Source organism: Anoplophora glabripennis, unplaced genomic scaffold (assembly GCF_000390285.2).
Source record: "Anoplophora glabripennis isolate ALB-LARVAE unplaced genomic scaffold, Agla_2.0 scaffold1145, whole genome shotgun sequence".
In the NCBI taxonomy this organism is placed as follows: Eukaryota; Metazoa; Arthropoda; class Insecta; order Coleoptera; family Cerambycidae; genus Anoplophora; species Anoplophora glabripennis.
In genome coordinates, this window is record NW_019417401.1 from 42,775 (window position 1) to 58,733 (window position 15,959).

General features: G+C 34.8%; 2 protein-coding genes across 5 annotated transcripts in view; one reads left to right on the forward strand and one right to left on the reverse strand.

The window, feature by feature from the left end:
* The first annotated feature begins 2,970 nt into the window (after positions 1-2,970).
* LOC111692320 lies at positions 2,971-9,691 on the forward strand. The gene is made up of 9 exons (XM_023456259.1): positions 2,971-3,000; positions 3,847-4,045; positions 4,271-4,792; positions 5,018-5,539; positions 5,765-6,286; positions 6,512-7,033; positions 7,259-7,801; positions 8,149-8,670; positions 9,059-9,691. The coding sequence occupies exons 1-9, from the start codon at positions 2,971-2,973 to the stop codon at positions 9,610-9,612; spliced, it is 3,936 nt and encodes a 1,311-aa protein (XP_023312027.1). The 3' UTR covers positions 9,613-9,691.
* Positions 9,692-11,279: 1,588 nt separating this feature from the next.
* Positions 11,280-15,959, reverse strand: part of LOC111692319 (inter-alpha-trypsin inhibitor heavy chain H3-like) — a 25,766-nt gene continuing 21,086 nt past the window's right edge. For all 4 annotated transcript variants that reach the window (XM_023456254.1, XM_023456252.1, XM_023456253.1 and 1 more), the window contains one exon: positions 11,280-11,743. In XM_023456254.1, the coding sequence (XP_023312022.1) occupies positions 11,607-11,743 (137 nt within the window). In that variant the 3' untranslated portion in view covers positions 11,280-11,606. The remainder of the gene's footprint in view (positions 11,744-15,959) is intronic.

The following is a 15,959-nucleotide window of genomic DNA, read 5'->3' on the forward strand; positions in this document are numbered from 1 at the left end:
AATTTCAACTAATGGTAGCAACATTTGTAATTGTAACTTAATATTAGAGATTTAAAACGCCATGCACCAGTGTGTTTTTATAATACCTAGAATAAAATCCATCGTCTTTGTAACCGACCATTGCATTGGCGGCGATATGAAAAATTCATTAAGAAATTACAATTATAATTTGCAAAAAATACTGCATAATTAGAAATCGTAAGCACTAATTTAAGTAAGCAATACACTAAAAAAAAAATCAAAAATTCTCATTTTCTAGTAATCATACCTATGTTAAAAGAAAGAAACCAAGCCTTGATAAACAGATCAGAAACTGAAAAAATAACATTTTTTTACACACTTTGAATAGAAAGGGGCACGTGAAATAAATAAGTTTCTCGTTCTGTGGAGTACAACCACATACCATTGTTTAAATATCCTATATTAAACAATGCACATCACAATCATCACATACCTAAAGAAATTATACTGCTTTTCGTCGACTGCTCAGCTACACGGAGCCAGTGAATGTACATTGTACACACCAGTACACACGTAACCTGCAATGAAACTCTCTTCCTCTTCTTCTGATTTACTTTGTTTATGTTTTGTTGTTCACTGAATTGTTTTCGAGGTTATTTTCGCGATTTTTCTATTTAAATACGACAATATCGTTGTTTTTATGAGAATTTAGTGTTATTGTTCGACGATTTTTGCCAGCAAATTCAGAAGTTACAATTCACACACTTAGGGATGAATGTTCATGGTCATGTTTATTTGTTCTAAGTTTAACAAAGATAATATATCATGAAAATCGGTAGGTTGACACTCTTAAAAGCAGGGGCCATTCATTGTATTAAAGAGAGTAGCCACGAAACTAAACCTTTGCCGTCAACTTCAAAAACTACTGGGCCTCTGCCATCATCCACAAGAGTCTTAAGAATCATATGTTCGGCATATAAAATTTTTTATATTATTAACCATTGTTGTTTTCTTTATTATAAGAGACACAGTGCCACCNATTGCAATTGTCAAAATTTATTCTACAAAATCTTTGTGGCGACATCTATTGACTCTTTCCCCAACTTGTATATCCATCTCAAGTCACGTGGTTTCCAGTTTCCCCATATTTTCAAGTATAAGTTCTCGGGCCCTGCAAGTTACATCGACAAAAGTTTATTGTTAATTTGTCAACGTCTATCTGCGTTTTAACGTTTTTTAACAATAGTTATTATTATTAAATATCGGTTTGTGCTTCAAAGTTAAAAACGGTCCACTATTGTTTAGACGACATTAGTTTTTGTGATTGGAAAAACCGTGAAACGGATTATACGAGGATATCATAAAAGTTGGTTAGTAAAATCCGGGAATTTTTAATAATCGCTTATTAATTTTTTAGAAACAATAGTAAAAGTTCATTTCATTATACAAGGTAGGTNGCGACTGCTCAGCTACACGGAGCCAGTGAATGTACATTGTACACACCAGTACACACGTAACCTGCAATGAAACTCTCTTCCTCTTCTTCTGATTTACTTTGTTTATGTTTTGTTGTTCACTGAATTGTTTTCGAGGTTATTTTCGCGATTTTTCTATTTAAATACGACAATATCGTTGTTTTTATGAGAATTTAGTGTTATTGTTCGACGATTTTTGCCAGCAAATTCAGAAGTTACATTTCACACACTTAGGGATGAATATTCATGGTCATGTTTATTTGTTCTAAGTTTAACAAAGATAATATATCATGAAAATCGGTAGGTTGACACTCTTAAAAGCAGGGGCCATTCATTGTATTAAAGAGAGTAGCCACGAAACTAAACCTTTGCCGTCAACTTCAAAAACTACTGGGCCTCTGCCATCATCCACAAGAGTCTTAAGAATCATATGTTCGGCATATAAAATTTTTTATATTATTAACCATTGTTGTTTTCTTTATTATAAGAGAACTTTTGTTGTTTTAATGAAGTGAAGAAAGTGTATAAAGCTAAACAAACTATTAAGATACATATTTAAAAAAAGAGTTAAGTCTTTAAAGGGTCTAGAACATTTGAAAAAACCTACAAAAAAGTGCTGTCGACATCTACTGTGAAGCATTTACAAACCATAGCTCCATGTGTGACATATTCAATTTTATTAAGAATGAGTGTTTGCAGGTTCCAAAACATCTTCTAGAAAGAAATATCCAGAATGAGAAAATTTGCAATTTACTGATAATTTTTGTATTTATTTTGAGACATGTATTATACAACCATATACATATCATTTTACTCTTTTTTATTACAAACCTAACGACTTATGTTTTGTAAATGTTCTTATCTAAAATTAAGTAAATGTTGATTAATTGTAAGTCGTGTTGCCTATAAACTTACTTAATTCATTTGGTTGGCCTTAAAAATATTTGCTTTCAGCGCGTAATTTTTTTTGGTCCTTCGAGCCGGATTTGAACCAGCGACCTATGAAAAAATGTATAAGAATTATCCAATTTTTGGGAATAAATTCCCAAAGTTAAAAATCTTGAGAGCAAAAAAATGAGAATATAAATCGAAGGTGACAATTAACAAGTTCCCACTAGTCTAGTGCTCAGCTGGCTTCTTCACAGGTCAAGAATAAAGGGGTTGTCATTAGGAAAATTGTCTATGCAAACTAAAATTTAATAATACATATCTTACATTTGTTTTTGCCGCCCACAAAATATTCAGGTATTTTAGTGTTTCTACACTCTGCAAACACAATTGCGGAATACTTCTATGGAACTTTCCTTAATATTGACTGACTTTTTAGTCAATTTTTCTAATGACAACGTTTCATTAGGAAGTAAAGGAACCAGGAAATCCAATATTGTGGCAATTCTTACTTTGGCTATTCCTTTGAAAAATCTTACATCAACCTATATCCCCCGATAAAATCAAGGCCAAAGCTGAACGTTGGGTATTAAGTGAACTGTAACATAGTTGTTTGTCGTTATATTGTTATTGAAGACATTGTAATATGTTGAATATTGTTGCTTCCAACCTGTTGGTTGGTATGTTTCCACCAACCAAACGTGTGTTGATTTGAACAGCATACACCCCTTCCTGACAGCGATGCATCTCTAAATATCTAGTTTCTACTCATCTTTCCTAATTGGTGCTGCACTAGTAGGAATATGAGTTTTCCACCACAATAAATCATCAATTTTTTGATGTCATACTTGTCATATTGTCATACTTGATCATTTTTATTTGAGTTTTAAGGAGCTCCATTTTCTTTTTAATTTCTAGTGTTTTAATATACAAACTTGAATACTTAACAGTAGGTCTTGCTGATACCAATGTGCCAATTAAATGTGCAAACATCTTACAAGTAGAAATAGTTTGAAATACCTTAAAAGCTGTAATAGCTGTTTTACATTGACAATTTATTAATCAATTAATTGATGAAGTCGCTTCATCAAGAATTTTGGTAAGTGTAATGCACCAAATCAGCTGTCAAATAACTTCATCAAGTTCTTGACGAATTAGAGCATGTTCTAATTTTCAATTTCTTCGTGAAGTTCGGAAGCACCAACCCAATATCTGTCAGAATGGTACCGCCGCCATTATTCTATGGCTAGAAATTGGCCTCAATGATTTGGGATCGAGGGGGATTATCCCTCTTTATCCTGCCTCATCTCGTGTAGGCCTGGACAGCCTTCGTAGGTGGGCCCCATCCGTCGTCTACCCCGACCGCAAATGCGGCCGGTGTAGGCGCTTTGTGGGACCTCCTTTTGTCCTGGCTGGGCCCCGCCGGCTAGGGCCCTTTCTTCTGGCGCTCTTCTTGCTTCGCCGGCTCGTCTGTGTAAACCCCGGGGGTAGTGTCATGTTTATGTGTGGTATGGTTGGGTAGGNTTTTCTCCGAGCAAAAGAGTTTCGAGATGTTGAGGAGCTGACAAATATCGCTGCCCAGATTGAAGAGGATCTTAGCTATGTTAGGCCTCCAGGACCTCGACCTTCTGCATCGCAATTCCAGGGTGAGAACCGCAGACCTCCAGGACCGGACCGTCGACAAGGTTCGCCTTCAGAAGACGACGACGACGGTTACTCCGGTAAAGTACAAACGGAGGATAGTTTTTACTATTTTATTTCATTATAAAAGTTTCTACTGTTTGATTATTTATGTATTTGTTGTTTTTGTGAATTTTCTAGTAAATAATTCAAAATTACTATTTATTTTCTATTATTGCTAAGTTAACAAAGTTAACTATATAAATTGTTAATAACTTTTATTTTTTCATTTTGTTTATATTGAAAAAGTAATACTCTCTTACCAGACTCAGAGGTTTCCTTCAAGCCAAGGAAGACCAAGAAAGACGAGGATCGTGACGTGTTAGCTCAGCTACAAGGAAGTGCTAAGGATTGGTTTGTGCCATATCGACAACCAGCTATCACCTACGATATCTGTACCGAGAGGTTTAACTCTCCCGCCGTTATAGCCGCCGCTAAAACACAACTATACGGGGAAAGACAGCGTGAAACTGAGCCAGTCACGTCATTTATTGCGAGGAAGCGGTATCTGTTTTCCCGATTTCCGGAAACAGCACATGGTAATCGAGAAACTAGTATAATTCTAGAATTACTACGTCCAGAATTAAGATATTTTCTCCGAGCAAAAGAGTTTCGAGATGTTGAGGAGCTGACAAATATCGCTGCCCAGATTGAAGAGGATCTTAGCTATGTTAGGCCTCCAGGACCTCGACCTTCTGCATCGCAATTCCAGGGTGAGAACCGCAGACCTCCAGGACCGGACCGTCGACAAGGTTCGCCTTCAGAAGACGACGACGACGGTTACTCCGGTAAAGTACAAACGGAGGATAGTTTTTACTATTTTATTTCATTATAAAAGTTTCTACTGTTTGATTATTTATGTATTTGTTGTTTTTGTGAATTTTCTAGTAAATAATTCAAAATTACTATTTATTTTCTATTATTGCTAAGTTAACAAAGTTAACTATATAAATTGTTAATAACTTTTATTTTTTCATTTTGTTTATATTGAAAAAGTAATACTCTCTTACCAGACTCAGAGGTTTCCTTCAAGCCAAGGAAGACCAAGAAAGACGAGGATCGTGACGTGTTAGCTCAGCTACAAGGAAGTGCTAAGGATTGGTTTGTGCCATATCGACAACCAGCTATCACCTACGATACCTGTACCGAGAGGTTTAACTCTCCCGCCGTTATAGCCGCCGCTAAAACACAACTATACGGGGAAAGACAGCGTGAAACTGAGCCAGTAACGTCATTTATTGGGAGGAAGCGGAATCTGTTTTCCCGATTTCCGGAAACAGCACATGGTAATCGAGAAACTAGTATAATTCTAGAATTACTACGTCCAGAATTAAGATATTTTCTCCGAGCAAAAGAGTTTCGAGATGTTGAGGAGCTGACAAATATCGCTGCCCAGATTGAAGAGGATCTTAGCTATGTTAGGCCTCCAGGACCTCGACCTTCTGCATCGCAATTCCAGGGTGAGAACCGCAGACCTCCAGGACCGGACCGTCGACAAGGTTCGCCTTCAGAAGACGACGACGACGGTTACTCCGGTAAAGTACAAACGGAGGATAGTTTTTACTATTTTATTTCATTATAAAAGTTTCTACTGTTTGATTATTTATGTATTTGTTGTTTTTGTGAATTTTCTAGTAAATAATTCAAAATTACTATTTATTTTCTATTATTGCTAAGTTAACAAAGTTAACTATATAAATTGTTAATAACTTTTATTTTTTCATTTTGTTTATATTGAAAAAGTAATACTCTCTTACCAGACTCAGAGGTTTCCTTCAAGCCAAGGAAGACCAAGAAAGACGAGGATCGTGACGTGTTAGCTCAGCTACAAGGAAGTGCTAAGGATTGGTTTGTGCCATATCGACAACCAGCTATCACCTACGATACCTGTACCGAGAGGTTTAACTCTCCCGCCGTTATAGCCGCCGCTAAAACACAACTATACGGGGAAAGACAGCGTGAAACTGAGCCAGTCACGTCATTTATTGCGAGGAAGCGGTATCTGTTTTCCCGATTTCCGGAAACAGCACACGGTAATCGAGAAACTAGTATAATTCTAGAATTACTACGTCCAGAATTAAGATATTTTCTCCGAGCAAAAGAGTTTCGAGATGTTGAGGAGCTGACAAATATCGCTGCCCAGATTGAAGAGGATCTTAGCTATGTTAGGCCTCCAGGACCTCGACCTTCTGCATCGCAATTCCAGGGTGAGAACCGCAGACCTCCAGGACCGGACCGTCGACAAGGTTCGCCTTCAGAAGACGACGACGACGGTTACTCCGGTAAAGTACAAACGGAGGATAGTTTTTACTATTTTATTTCATTATAAAAGTTTCTACTGTTTGATTATTTATGTATTTGTTGTTTTTGTGAATTTTCTAGTAAATAATTCAAAATTACTATTTATTTTCTATTATTGCTAAGTTAACAAAGTTAACTATATAAATTGTTAATAACTTTTATTTTTTCATTTTGTTTATATTGAAAAAGTAATACTCTCTTACCAGACTCAGAGGTTTCCTTCAAGCCAAGGAAGACCAAGAAAGACGAGGATCGTGACGTGTTAGCTCAGCTACAAGGAAGTGCTAAGGATTGGTTTGTGCCATATCGACAACCAGCTATCACCTACGATACCTGTACCGAGAGGTTTAACTCTCCCGCCGTTATAGCCGCCGCTAAAACACAACTATACGGGGAAAGACAGCGTGAAACTGAGCCAGTCACGTCATTTATTGCGAGGAAGCGGTATCTGTTTTCCCGATTTCCGGAAACAGCACACGGTAATCGAGAAACTAGTATAATTCTAGAATTACTACGTCCAGAATTAAGATATTTTCTCCGAGCAAAAGAGTTTCGAGATGTTGAGGAGCTGACAAATATCGCTGCCCAGATTGAAGAGGATCTTAGCTATGTTAGGCCTCCAGGACCTCGACCTTCTGCATCGCAATTCCAGGGTGAGAACCGCAGACCTCCAGGACCGGACCGTCGACAAGGTTCGCCTTCAGAAGACGACGACGACGGTTACTCCGGTAAAGTACAAACGGAGGATAGTTTTTACTATTTTATTTCATTATAAAAGTTTCTACTGTTTGATTATTTATGTATTTGTTGTTTTTGTGAATTTTCTAGTAAATAATTCAAAATTACTATTTATTTTCTATTATTGCTAAGTTAACAAAGTTAACTATATAAATTGTTAATAACTTTTATTTTTTCATTTTGTTTATATTGAAAAAGTAATACTCTCTTACCAGACTCAGAGGTTTCCTTCAAGCCAAGGAAGACCAAGAAAGACGAGGATCGTGACGTGTTAGCTCAGCTACGAGGAAGTGCTAAGGATTGGTTTGAGCCATATCGACAACCAGCTATCACCTACGATACCTGTACTGAGAAGTTTAACTCTCCCGCCGTTATAGCCGCCGCTAAAACACAACTATACGGGGAAAGACAGGGTGAAACGGAGCCAGTCACGTCATTTATTACGAGGAAACGGAATCTGTTTTCCCAATTTCCAGACACAGTACATGGTATTCGAGAAACTAGTATAATTCTAGAATTACTACGTCCAGAATTAAGATCTTTTCTCCGAATAAAAAAGTTTCGAGATGTTGAGGAGCTGACAAATATCGCTGCCCAGATTGAAGAGGATCTTAGCTATGTTAGGCCTCCAGGACCTCGACCTTCTGCATCGCAATTCCAGGGTGAGAACCGCAGACCTCCAGGACCGGACCGTCGACAAGGTTCGCCTTCAGAAGACGACGGCGACGGTTACTCCGGTAAAGTACAAACGGAGGATAGTTTTTACTATTTTATTTCATTATAAAAGTTTCTACAGTTTGATTATTTATGTATTTGTTCTTTTTGTGAATTTTCTAGTAAAGAATAATTCAAAATTACTATTTATTTTCTATTATTGCTAAGTTAACAAAGTTAACTATATAAATTGTTAATAACTTTTATTTTTTCATTTTGTTTATATTGAAAAAGTACCTAACTCTGTACGTATATTCCTTATATTTCTACACAAAAAATTGTTTTTTCTATAAAAAACTTTTAGTAACTTCACAAAAATAATTTTTTTTGAAACCAAAATTTTTTTCTCAAAAAATTTTTATTTTTAACAAGAAAATTATTTTCTTACCAGACTCGGAGGTTTCCTTCAAGCCAAGGAAGACCAAGAAAGACGAGGATCGTGAAGTGTTAGCTCAGCTACGAGGAAGTGCTAAGGATTGGTTTGAGCCAAATCGACAACCAGCTATCACCTACAATACCTCTACCGAGAGGTTTAACTCTGCCGCCGTTATAGCCGCCGCTAAAACACAACTATACGGGGAAAGACAGGGTGAAACTGAGCCAGTCACGTCATTTATTACGAAGAAACGGAATCTGTTTTCCCAATTTCCAGACACAGTACATGGTATTCGAGAAACTAGTATAATTCTAGAATTACTACGTCCAGAATTAAGATATTTTCTCCGAGCAAAAGAGTTTCGAGATGTTGAGGAGCTGACAAATATCGCTGCCCAGATTGAAGAGGATCTTCGCTATGTTAGGCCTCCAGGACCTCGACCTTCTGCATGGCGATTCCAGGGTGAGAACCGCAGACCTTCAGGACCGGACCGTCAACAAGGTTCGCCTTCAGAAGACGATGGCGACGGTTACTCGGGTAAAGTACAAACGGAGGATAGTTTTTACTAGTTCATTTCATTATACAAGTTTCTACAGTTTGATTGTTTATGTATTTGTTCTTTTTGTGAATTTTCTAGTAAAGAATAATTCAAAATTACTATTTATTTTCTATTATTGCTAAGTTAACAAAGTTAACTATATAAATTGTTAATCTTTTATTATTTCATTTTGTTCGTATTGAAAAAGTACCTAACTCTGTACGTATATTTCTTATATTTCTACACAAAAAATTGTTTTTTCTATAAAAAACCTTTTAGTAACTTTTCACAAAAATAATTTTTTTTGAAACCAAAATTATTTTTTTCTCAAAAAATTTTTTTAACTTAAAATTTTTATTTTTAACAAGAAAATTATTTTCTTACCAGACTCGGAGGTTTCCTTCAAGCCAAGGAAGACCAAGAAAGACGAGGATCGTGACGTGTTAGCTCAGCTACGAGGAAGTGCTAAGGATTGGTTTGAGCCATATCGACAACCAGCTGTCACCTACGATACCTGTACTGAGAAGTTTAACTCTCCCGCCGTTATAGCCGCCGCTAAAACACAACTATACGGGGAAAGACAGCGTGAAACTGAGCCAGTCACGTCATTTATTGCGAGGAAGCGGTATCTGTTTTCCCGATTTCCGGAAACAGCACATGGTAATCGAGAAACTAGTATAATTCTAGAATTACTACGTCCAGAATTAAGATATTTTCTCCGAGCAAAAGAGTTTCGAGATGTTGAGGAGCTGACAAATATCGCTGCCCAGATTGAAGAGGATCTTAGCTATGTTAGGCCTCCAGGACCTCGACCTTCTGCATCGCGATTCCAGGGTGAGAACCGCAGACCTCCAGGACCGGACCGTCGACAAGGTTCGCCTTCAGAAGACGACGGTGACGGTTACTCGGGTAAAGTACAAACGGAGGATAGTTTTTACTAGTTCATTTCATTATACAAGTTTCTACAGTTTGATTATTTATGTATTTGTTCTTTTTGTGAATTTTCTAGTAAAGAATAATTCAAAATTACTATTTATTTTCTATTATTGCTAAGTTAACAAAGTTAACCATATAAATATAAAAACTTTTATTTTTTTATTTTGTTTATATTGAAAAAGTAATACTCTGTACGTATATTTCTTTTAATATATTTGTTAATATTTTTACACAAAAATTATTTTTTCTATAAAAAAACCTTTTAGCAAACAAAAATATATTTTTTTGAAACCAAAATTATTTTTTCTAATAAAACTAACTTTTTTTAAACAAGAAAATTATTTTTCATATATAACTTCAATAATAAATTTTCAAAAAAATATTTTTTTTTCGAAACAAAATATGTTTTTAAGAACCCAGTCAACTTATTTTCATCTGAAAAATATTTTTTCAAAAAATTATTTATCTTTTGCATATACACCTGACCTAGATTAAAAAGTAATCCGGTTAGAAGCATAATAAGTTTGTAGATTCATCTAAAAATTTACTGGTGCCTAACATAATTTTAAAAAATCTTTATAAATCATTTTCCACCCTCAACTAAATACTTAAAAGTTTCTTACTTGCCCTGGCATTACAATCACTTCTTCGACCTGCCATCTGCGAATTTCACGACCCGCTGTAACTGTATCAACGCTTGTGTTATAAGGTCACCTCCACGATAAGTCATTAACTACATCTGAGGTTAGAACTTTAATATACGAGAACCCTGTCGGTTGACACGACGCCAACTTGGAGCTCGAATTATAGTAAAAAAAAAACGAACCTGTCGGATGTCACCAGGCCTACAGAGATAAAGCAGGACAAAGAGATTAGCTACTTTTAGCATTCTTTTATTTCACTCGACTTTCTATCCCTTTCTCGTAAGCTACGATCAACCCTTTCGAAAGTTCTTTGGTGCGGTAAATGTTGATTTGGAAATGTATCAGAATAAATTCTTCTTGTGTAAATTGCTATACGTGCTTTACAAAAATTAAATATTTTCGAAAACAGCTAATTTTATCAAAACAAATGTGAAGTACCTTTTTTAAATAGGAATGACCAAAGTATTTAAAAATTTATTTTCAGCTGTATAAAATGACGCCTGTCAAAATTTTTGCTCTGCGAGTATGGTGGCAAGTCCGTTCCTCACTTCCCTGACTTCCCATACTCTAGTATGGTTTTATGAGACTATGGCCTACGTAAAATATTAAAATTTCATTAAATTAAACATGTCGATTCAAAAGTTATAGACGAAAATGTAAATCGCTAGGTACCCCTTTGGGGCTCCGTGTCTCCGTTAAGGGGCACTTTAGGATGTATTTTTATGACAAACTAGTGTTATTTTGACCTTCCCTATGCACTCCCGAGATTGTAGTGACAAAAAGATATAAGTATATTAAAGCTCAATGATTGTGAATAAAATAGTATACATACCTTAAGAAAAGGCTGGTTTAAAGCTCACACACATAGGTGGCGGCGTAAGCACTCAGCTGTAAGTGAAGCACTTTCTGGCAAAGTTGTTTTTAAACGGTTATGTCGCTTTAAGAACACACTTACTTGTCTGTAACTTTCCGCTATAAGATGAAATTCTAGAATATAAATTCGTCAATGTCGAAAAAAATTACATATCAAAGCATTAGTGATTTAATAAAATATATAGTTTTACACACATTAAACAACATTTAAAACTTGTAAACATAAAATATTATATAAAATATTTGTAGTTTATAACTGACTAGTATATATTTTCTTAAAAAAGCGTCATATACATAATTCTAATTATTGTAAAATTTAAGCCATTTTTTTAATCGGCACACCAACCCACACAAGCAAGTCGATAACCTGATCAAGTGAGAGATCTCTAAACAGTCAAGTGACAGGTCTTACAAAGTGAATCTTACTCGAGTAAGCCGGTATGTCCCGTTAGAAAAAATACATAGTGCAAGCTTGTCGTAATTTAATAACTGGGTTTATAAACGCAGCCCCGGAAAAGTATCAAAACGGCATCGTCGATCTCCACCTGCAAGAAGACCAAGAACGGATGGTCGGCCGTAAACTCTTCTGCAGGTTTTTTTACAGAATCAGATTCCACACCTGAAACATGTTTTATTTATTTGATACACCCTTCAACAAAGTAAATTCAATTACACAATGGGGAAAAACGACCATGGTTTATATAAATAAAAGTATGATGGTAGACAATCGGTAAAATAAATTCAGTATTCAGTAAAATTAGAAATTGGTGTAAAACAGATTTCTGTGTTATAAATTTACTTAAACCTTCAGAGATGCGTCAAGCTACGTAACCTTATAAATAAAAAAAAATCGCTAAATAAGATTTCAAAAAATATTATTAAAATTCTACCTATTGTCTTCTTCGTATTAATATATTTTGATTCCTCTACAAGGGTTCTTTAAACTTTTGACAAAGAATTTTCTTCCTTATCTAACAAACAAATGTAAAATATTTGGCATTTATTATTTATATACTGTGTGTGCAAGGTAATATTTTACGGTGCATAAAAAATTTATTATAACTCCGTAAAGGTATTGTTTTTTCAAAATTATTTACTTTTCAAATACAGGGCGTTTCGTGAGGAACGTATTAGTTTCTGAGCAGTTTGTTGGAAGTAATTTATTTTTGGAATGCACCATATGCCATGGAAGAAAAAAGAAAATTTGCAAACTTTTATGATCACTCTGTATATTGTGATATCAATTCATATACATGCCAAAAAAGTAGATTTAATTTTTTTTTTTTTTTAATGGAAAGTTGGCAGCATTGTACTCTACTCTGACTCGATCTGACAAGTAGTTTGTTTACATCTGTTAATTTTGTTAGTCCACCTAAAGTGTGATCCGCGATTTTTACTATGGATAATGTTATTGAACAAACAGTTTGAATTTTGTGCCACCAATGGAATTTCTCGTGCTGAATCATTGAAAATGTTTTATCGAAAAATCAAGAATTGGAATGATACAAAGCATTCAAACATGGTCGAGAAGTGGTTGATGATTTGCCATGTTATGGACATCTTTCAATGTCATTAACTGAAGGAAACATCGATAAAGTGAAGGAAATGGTGCTTGCAAGCCCTCATTATAGTTTTAGAGAGCTAGCTAGATATTAACTAAACATATCTCACGAATCAGTTCGCACCATTTTAGTTAATGTTTTAGGTATAAAACGCATCGCAGCACAGCTGATTGCAAAAGAGCTGAAGGTTCTTCAAAAGGAGCTGAGGACATGCTTGAACGACTTAATTCGAGCTCTAAATTCATGCAACATATCATAACGGGTGACAAGACATGGGTTTACAAGTTTGACATGCAAACGAACCAACAAGCATAGGAATGGCACATTTCTAACTAGCAGAAACCAAAAAAACTTGTCAAAATCGATCAAAAATTAAAGTCATGTTGACTGTTTTCTTTGACTATACAGAGACAGTCAACAAAGAATATTATCTGAGCTTATGAGGTGTTTGAGAGAGTATTCGGCTTAAAGACCAGATTTATGGAAGGACAATTCCTGGATTTTGCACCATAATAATGCACTATCAAACAAAGCGATAATTGTGAATGAATTTTTGACAAAAAACTCAACGAATGTCAGCGAGCAGCCACTGTATTCCCCAGAATGGCCACTGCTGACTTTTTCTGTTTCCCAAACGCAAATTACCATTTCGTGGAACACGTTCGAGTCGATAGAAGCCACAAAACAAAAATCACTGAAGGAGTTGAAATCCATACCGAAATATAAGCTACACCTCTTTCAGGATAAACACCATCAATTTTAAGTACTAAATATTTCAAAAATTTCCTTTGGATCGATTCAGTATCAACTTTGTAACATCTGTAGAATGGATACCAAATCACACAACCATACTCAAGCTTGGAATGCACATAAGAGTAGTATAGTATTTTCAAAGCATCAATGTTAGTAAACGTTCTACAATTTCTAACTATAAATCCATACATTTTCATTGCTTCACCAATTTTCAAAGAAACATGTATGTTGGTTCAATGATAGTTCACGGTCAAACAGGATGCCAAGATCCTTATAAGAGTCGGCACAATTCAAAACTATGTTCTCTATTTTATAATCATAATAACGAATACATTTCTTTCTGCTATATGAAACAATTTTACACTTCAGAATTCAGGTACAATTGATTTTCATTACACCATCTCAATAACTTGTTAACCCTTTCACTGCTCCAGACGAGTTTATTCGCTAAAAATGTATACGACTCAAATTTCTCCAGACGAATTAATTCGTTTGAATAGTTAAATTGGATCAGGCTGCTCAAACCGTATATATTTGTAACCATGCGCATTAGTGACTCGGTTGTTGCAATTGGTATAGGGAATTTTTGCGGGCGGAGCTTATAGCGATTGTGGCAATTATTTTTACTGGTAATAATGCCAGGATTATTCATATCTTTTTCAGTTTCTACTTAGTATGGCTGTCGACATATTGTATTTTATTTAAAATAAAATCGTAAAAATATTTAGAAAACTTACCGACAAAGAACTGGAAATTCTAGCGAGGAGCGATAGCGGCAACGAGTTTGAGATTGAAGAGCGTAGTGATGGATGCTTTATAATAAAATATTAATAACTTAAACTATTACAATTATTTTGAAACCTTTAAATATTTTAATTTAATTTAACACAACATAATGTAAAAATATAAGTAGTCTAATTGCTCCAGATGAGTATATTCGCACGCGGTAAACTTTCGCGCATGGCTACGTTCAGACGTGTTGCGCAGCGAAAAGGTTAAGGCCATTTTGTATCTCTACACAATCCTCAACACTATTAATATCCCTATAAATCTTTAAATCATCAGCAAAAAATAGTTAATGACAATCAAGGACATGACTCAAATCATTTATGAAGGGTAAAAAAAGCAAAGGGCCAAGGTTAGACCCTTGAGGCACGCCTGACGTAAACTATGCCGGGGATTTAAAGCCATTATACTCAACATATTGTTCTCTTTGCCTTAAATAAGATGAAATAAACCTTTGAGCTAGAACGAAACCAAAATTACCTAGTTTATTCAATAATACAGTGTGACTAATCCTATCAAAAGCTTTGGTAAAGTTAGTGTAAACTGCATCCACCTGTCCTTGATTATCAAGGACTTCAAATGCAAATTGGGCAAATACAGTTAAATTTGTTATGGCTGATCTATTATTTAAGAAACCGTGTTGAAGTTGAGATAATTATGTATAGATACTTATATACTTATATAGATAATTGGTCTATAATTAATAATAAGACTATTATCACCGTTTTTGAGAATAGAGCATACTCTAGCTATTTTCCATAGTTTAGGGAACTCAATACATTTCACTGCCAGTTTAAATAAATAACAGAGTGGAGTAACAAATACACGTATACAATCTTTCACAATGAATGAAGGAATCCTATCAGGACCAGAAGTGAATTTATTTTTAAGCTTATTAGCAGCATCAAGAATCTCCACCTCTGTTATTAACCCAAAATGGATATTGTTAATATTAAAATTACTTTCCTGGGGACAAAAACTATCATCAGAGATAGTAAAAACACTTTTAAAGAAATTACTAAATGCATTGACAATATCTTGTGGTTGATCTAGTATAATATCATCATAAGACATTCTCCCAGGGATTCTGCTACTTCTATTTTTTGAATGCACAAATGACCAGAACTGCTGGACATTGTGAGGAATTGCTGTCTGGATCTGAATTAAGTAATTTTCATACGCCAATTTGATTTGATCTTTAATTAATCTACGTAACCTCTTAAATTCTTCCAAGTGCAATTCATCACATGTTTTTTTATATTTCATATGTACTTTAGCTTTTCTTTTAATATTTCTTATAATATCAGCATTATACCAAGGAGGATATTTATGTCTAAATGATCTATATAGTGGTACATATTCATCAAAAATCTTATACAGCTTTTGGTAAAAACCCCGCACAGCTAGATTTATATCATCAATTTGCAATAAAAAAGACCAATCACATTCCAAAATTGCGTTATATAAAATAGGAAAGTTAGCTTTTCTAAAGTTGTAACATTTTTCATTAACATTTGGAGAAAGTTCAGGTTCACTAACAAAAATTCTATTCAATCTAATCAGCAATGCTGGATGATATACATCCTCTGCAACAAGTGGATCACTTTCATGAACTACTTCACACGACATATTAGACATCAATAAATCAAGTAACCTATTAGAAGAATTTAATACATTATTAAACTGATGTAAATCAAAGAAACTAATAAAATTATGTAAAATGCGTTCCTTAAC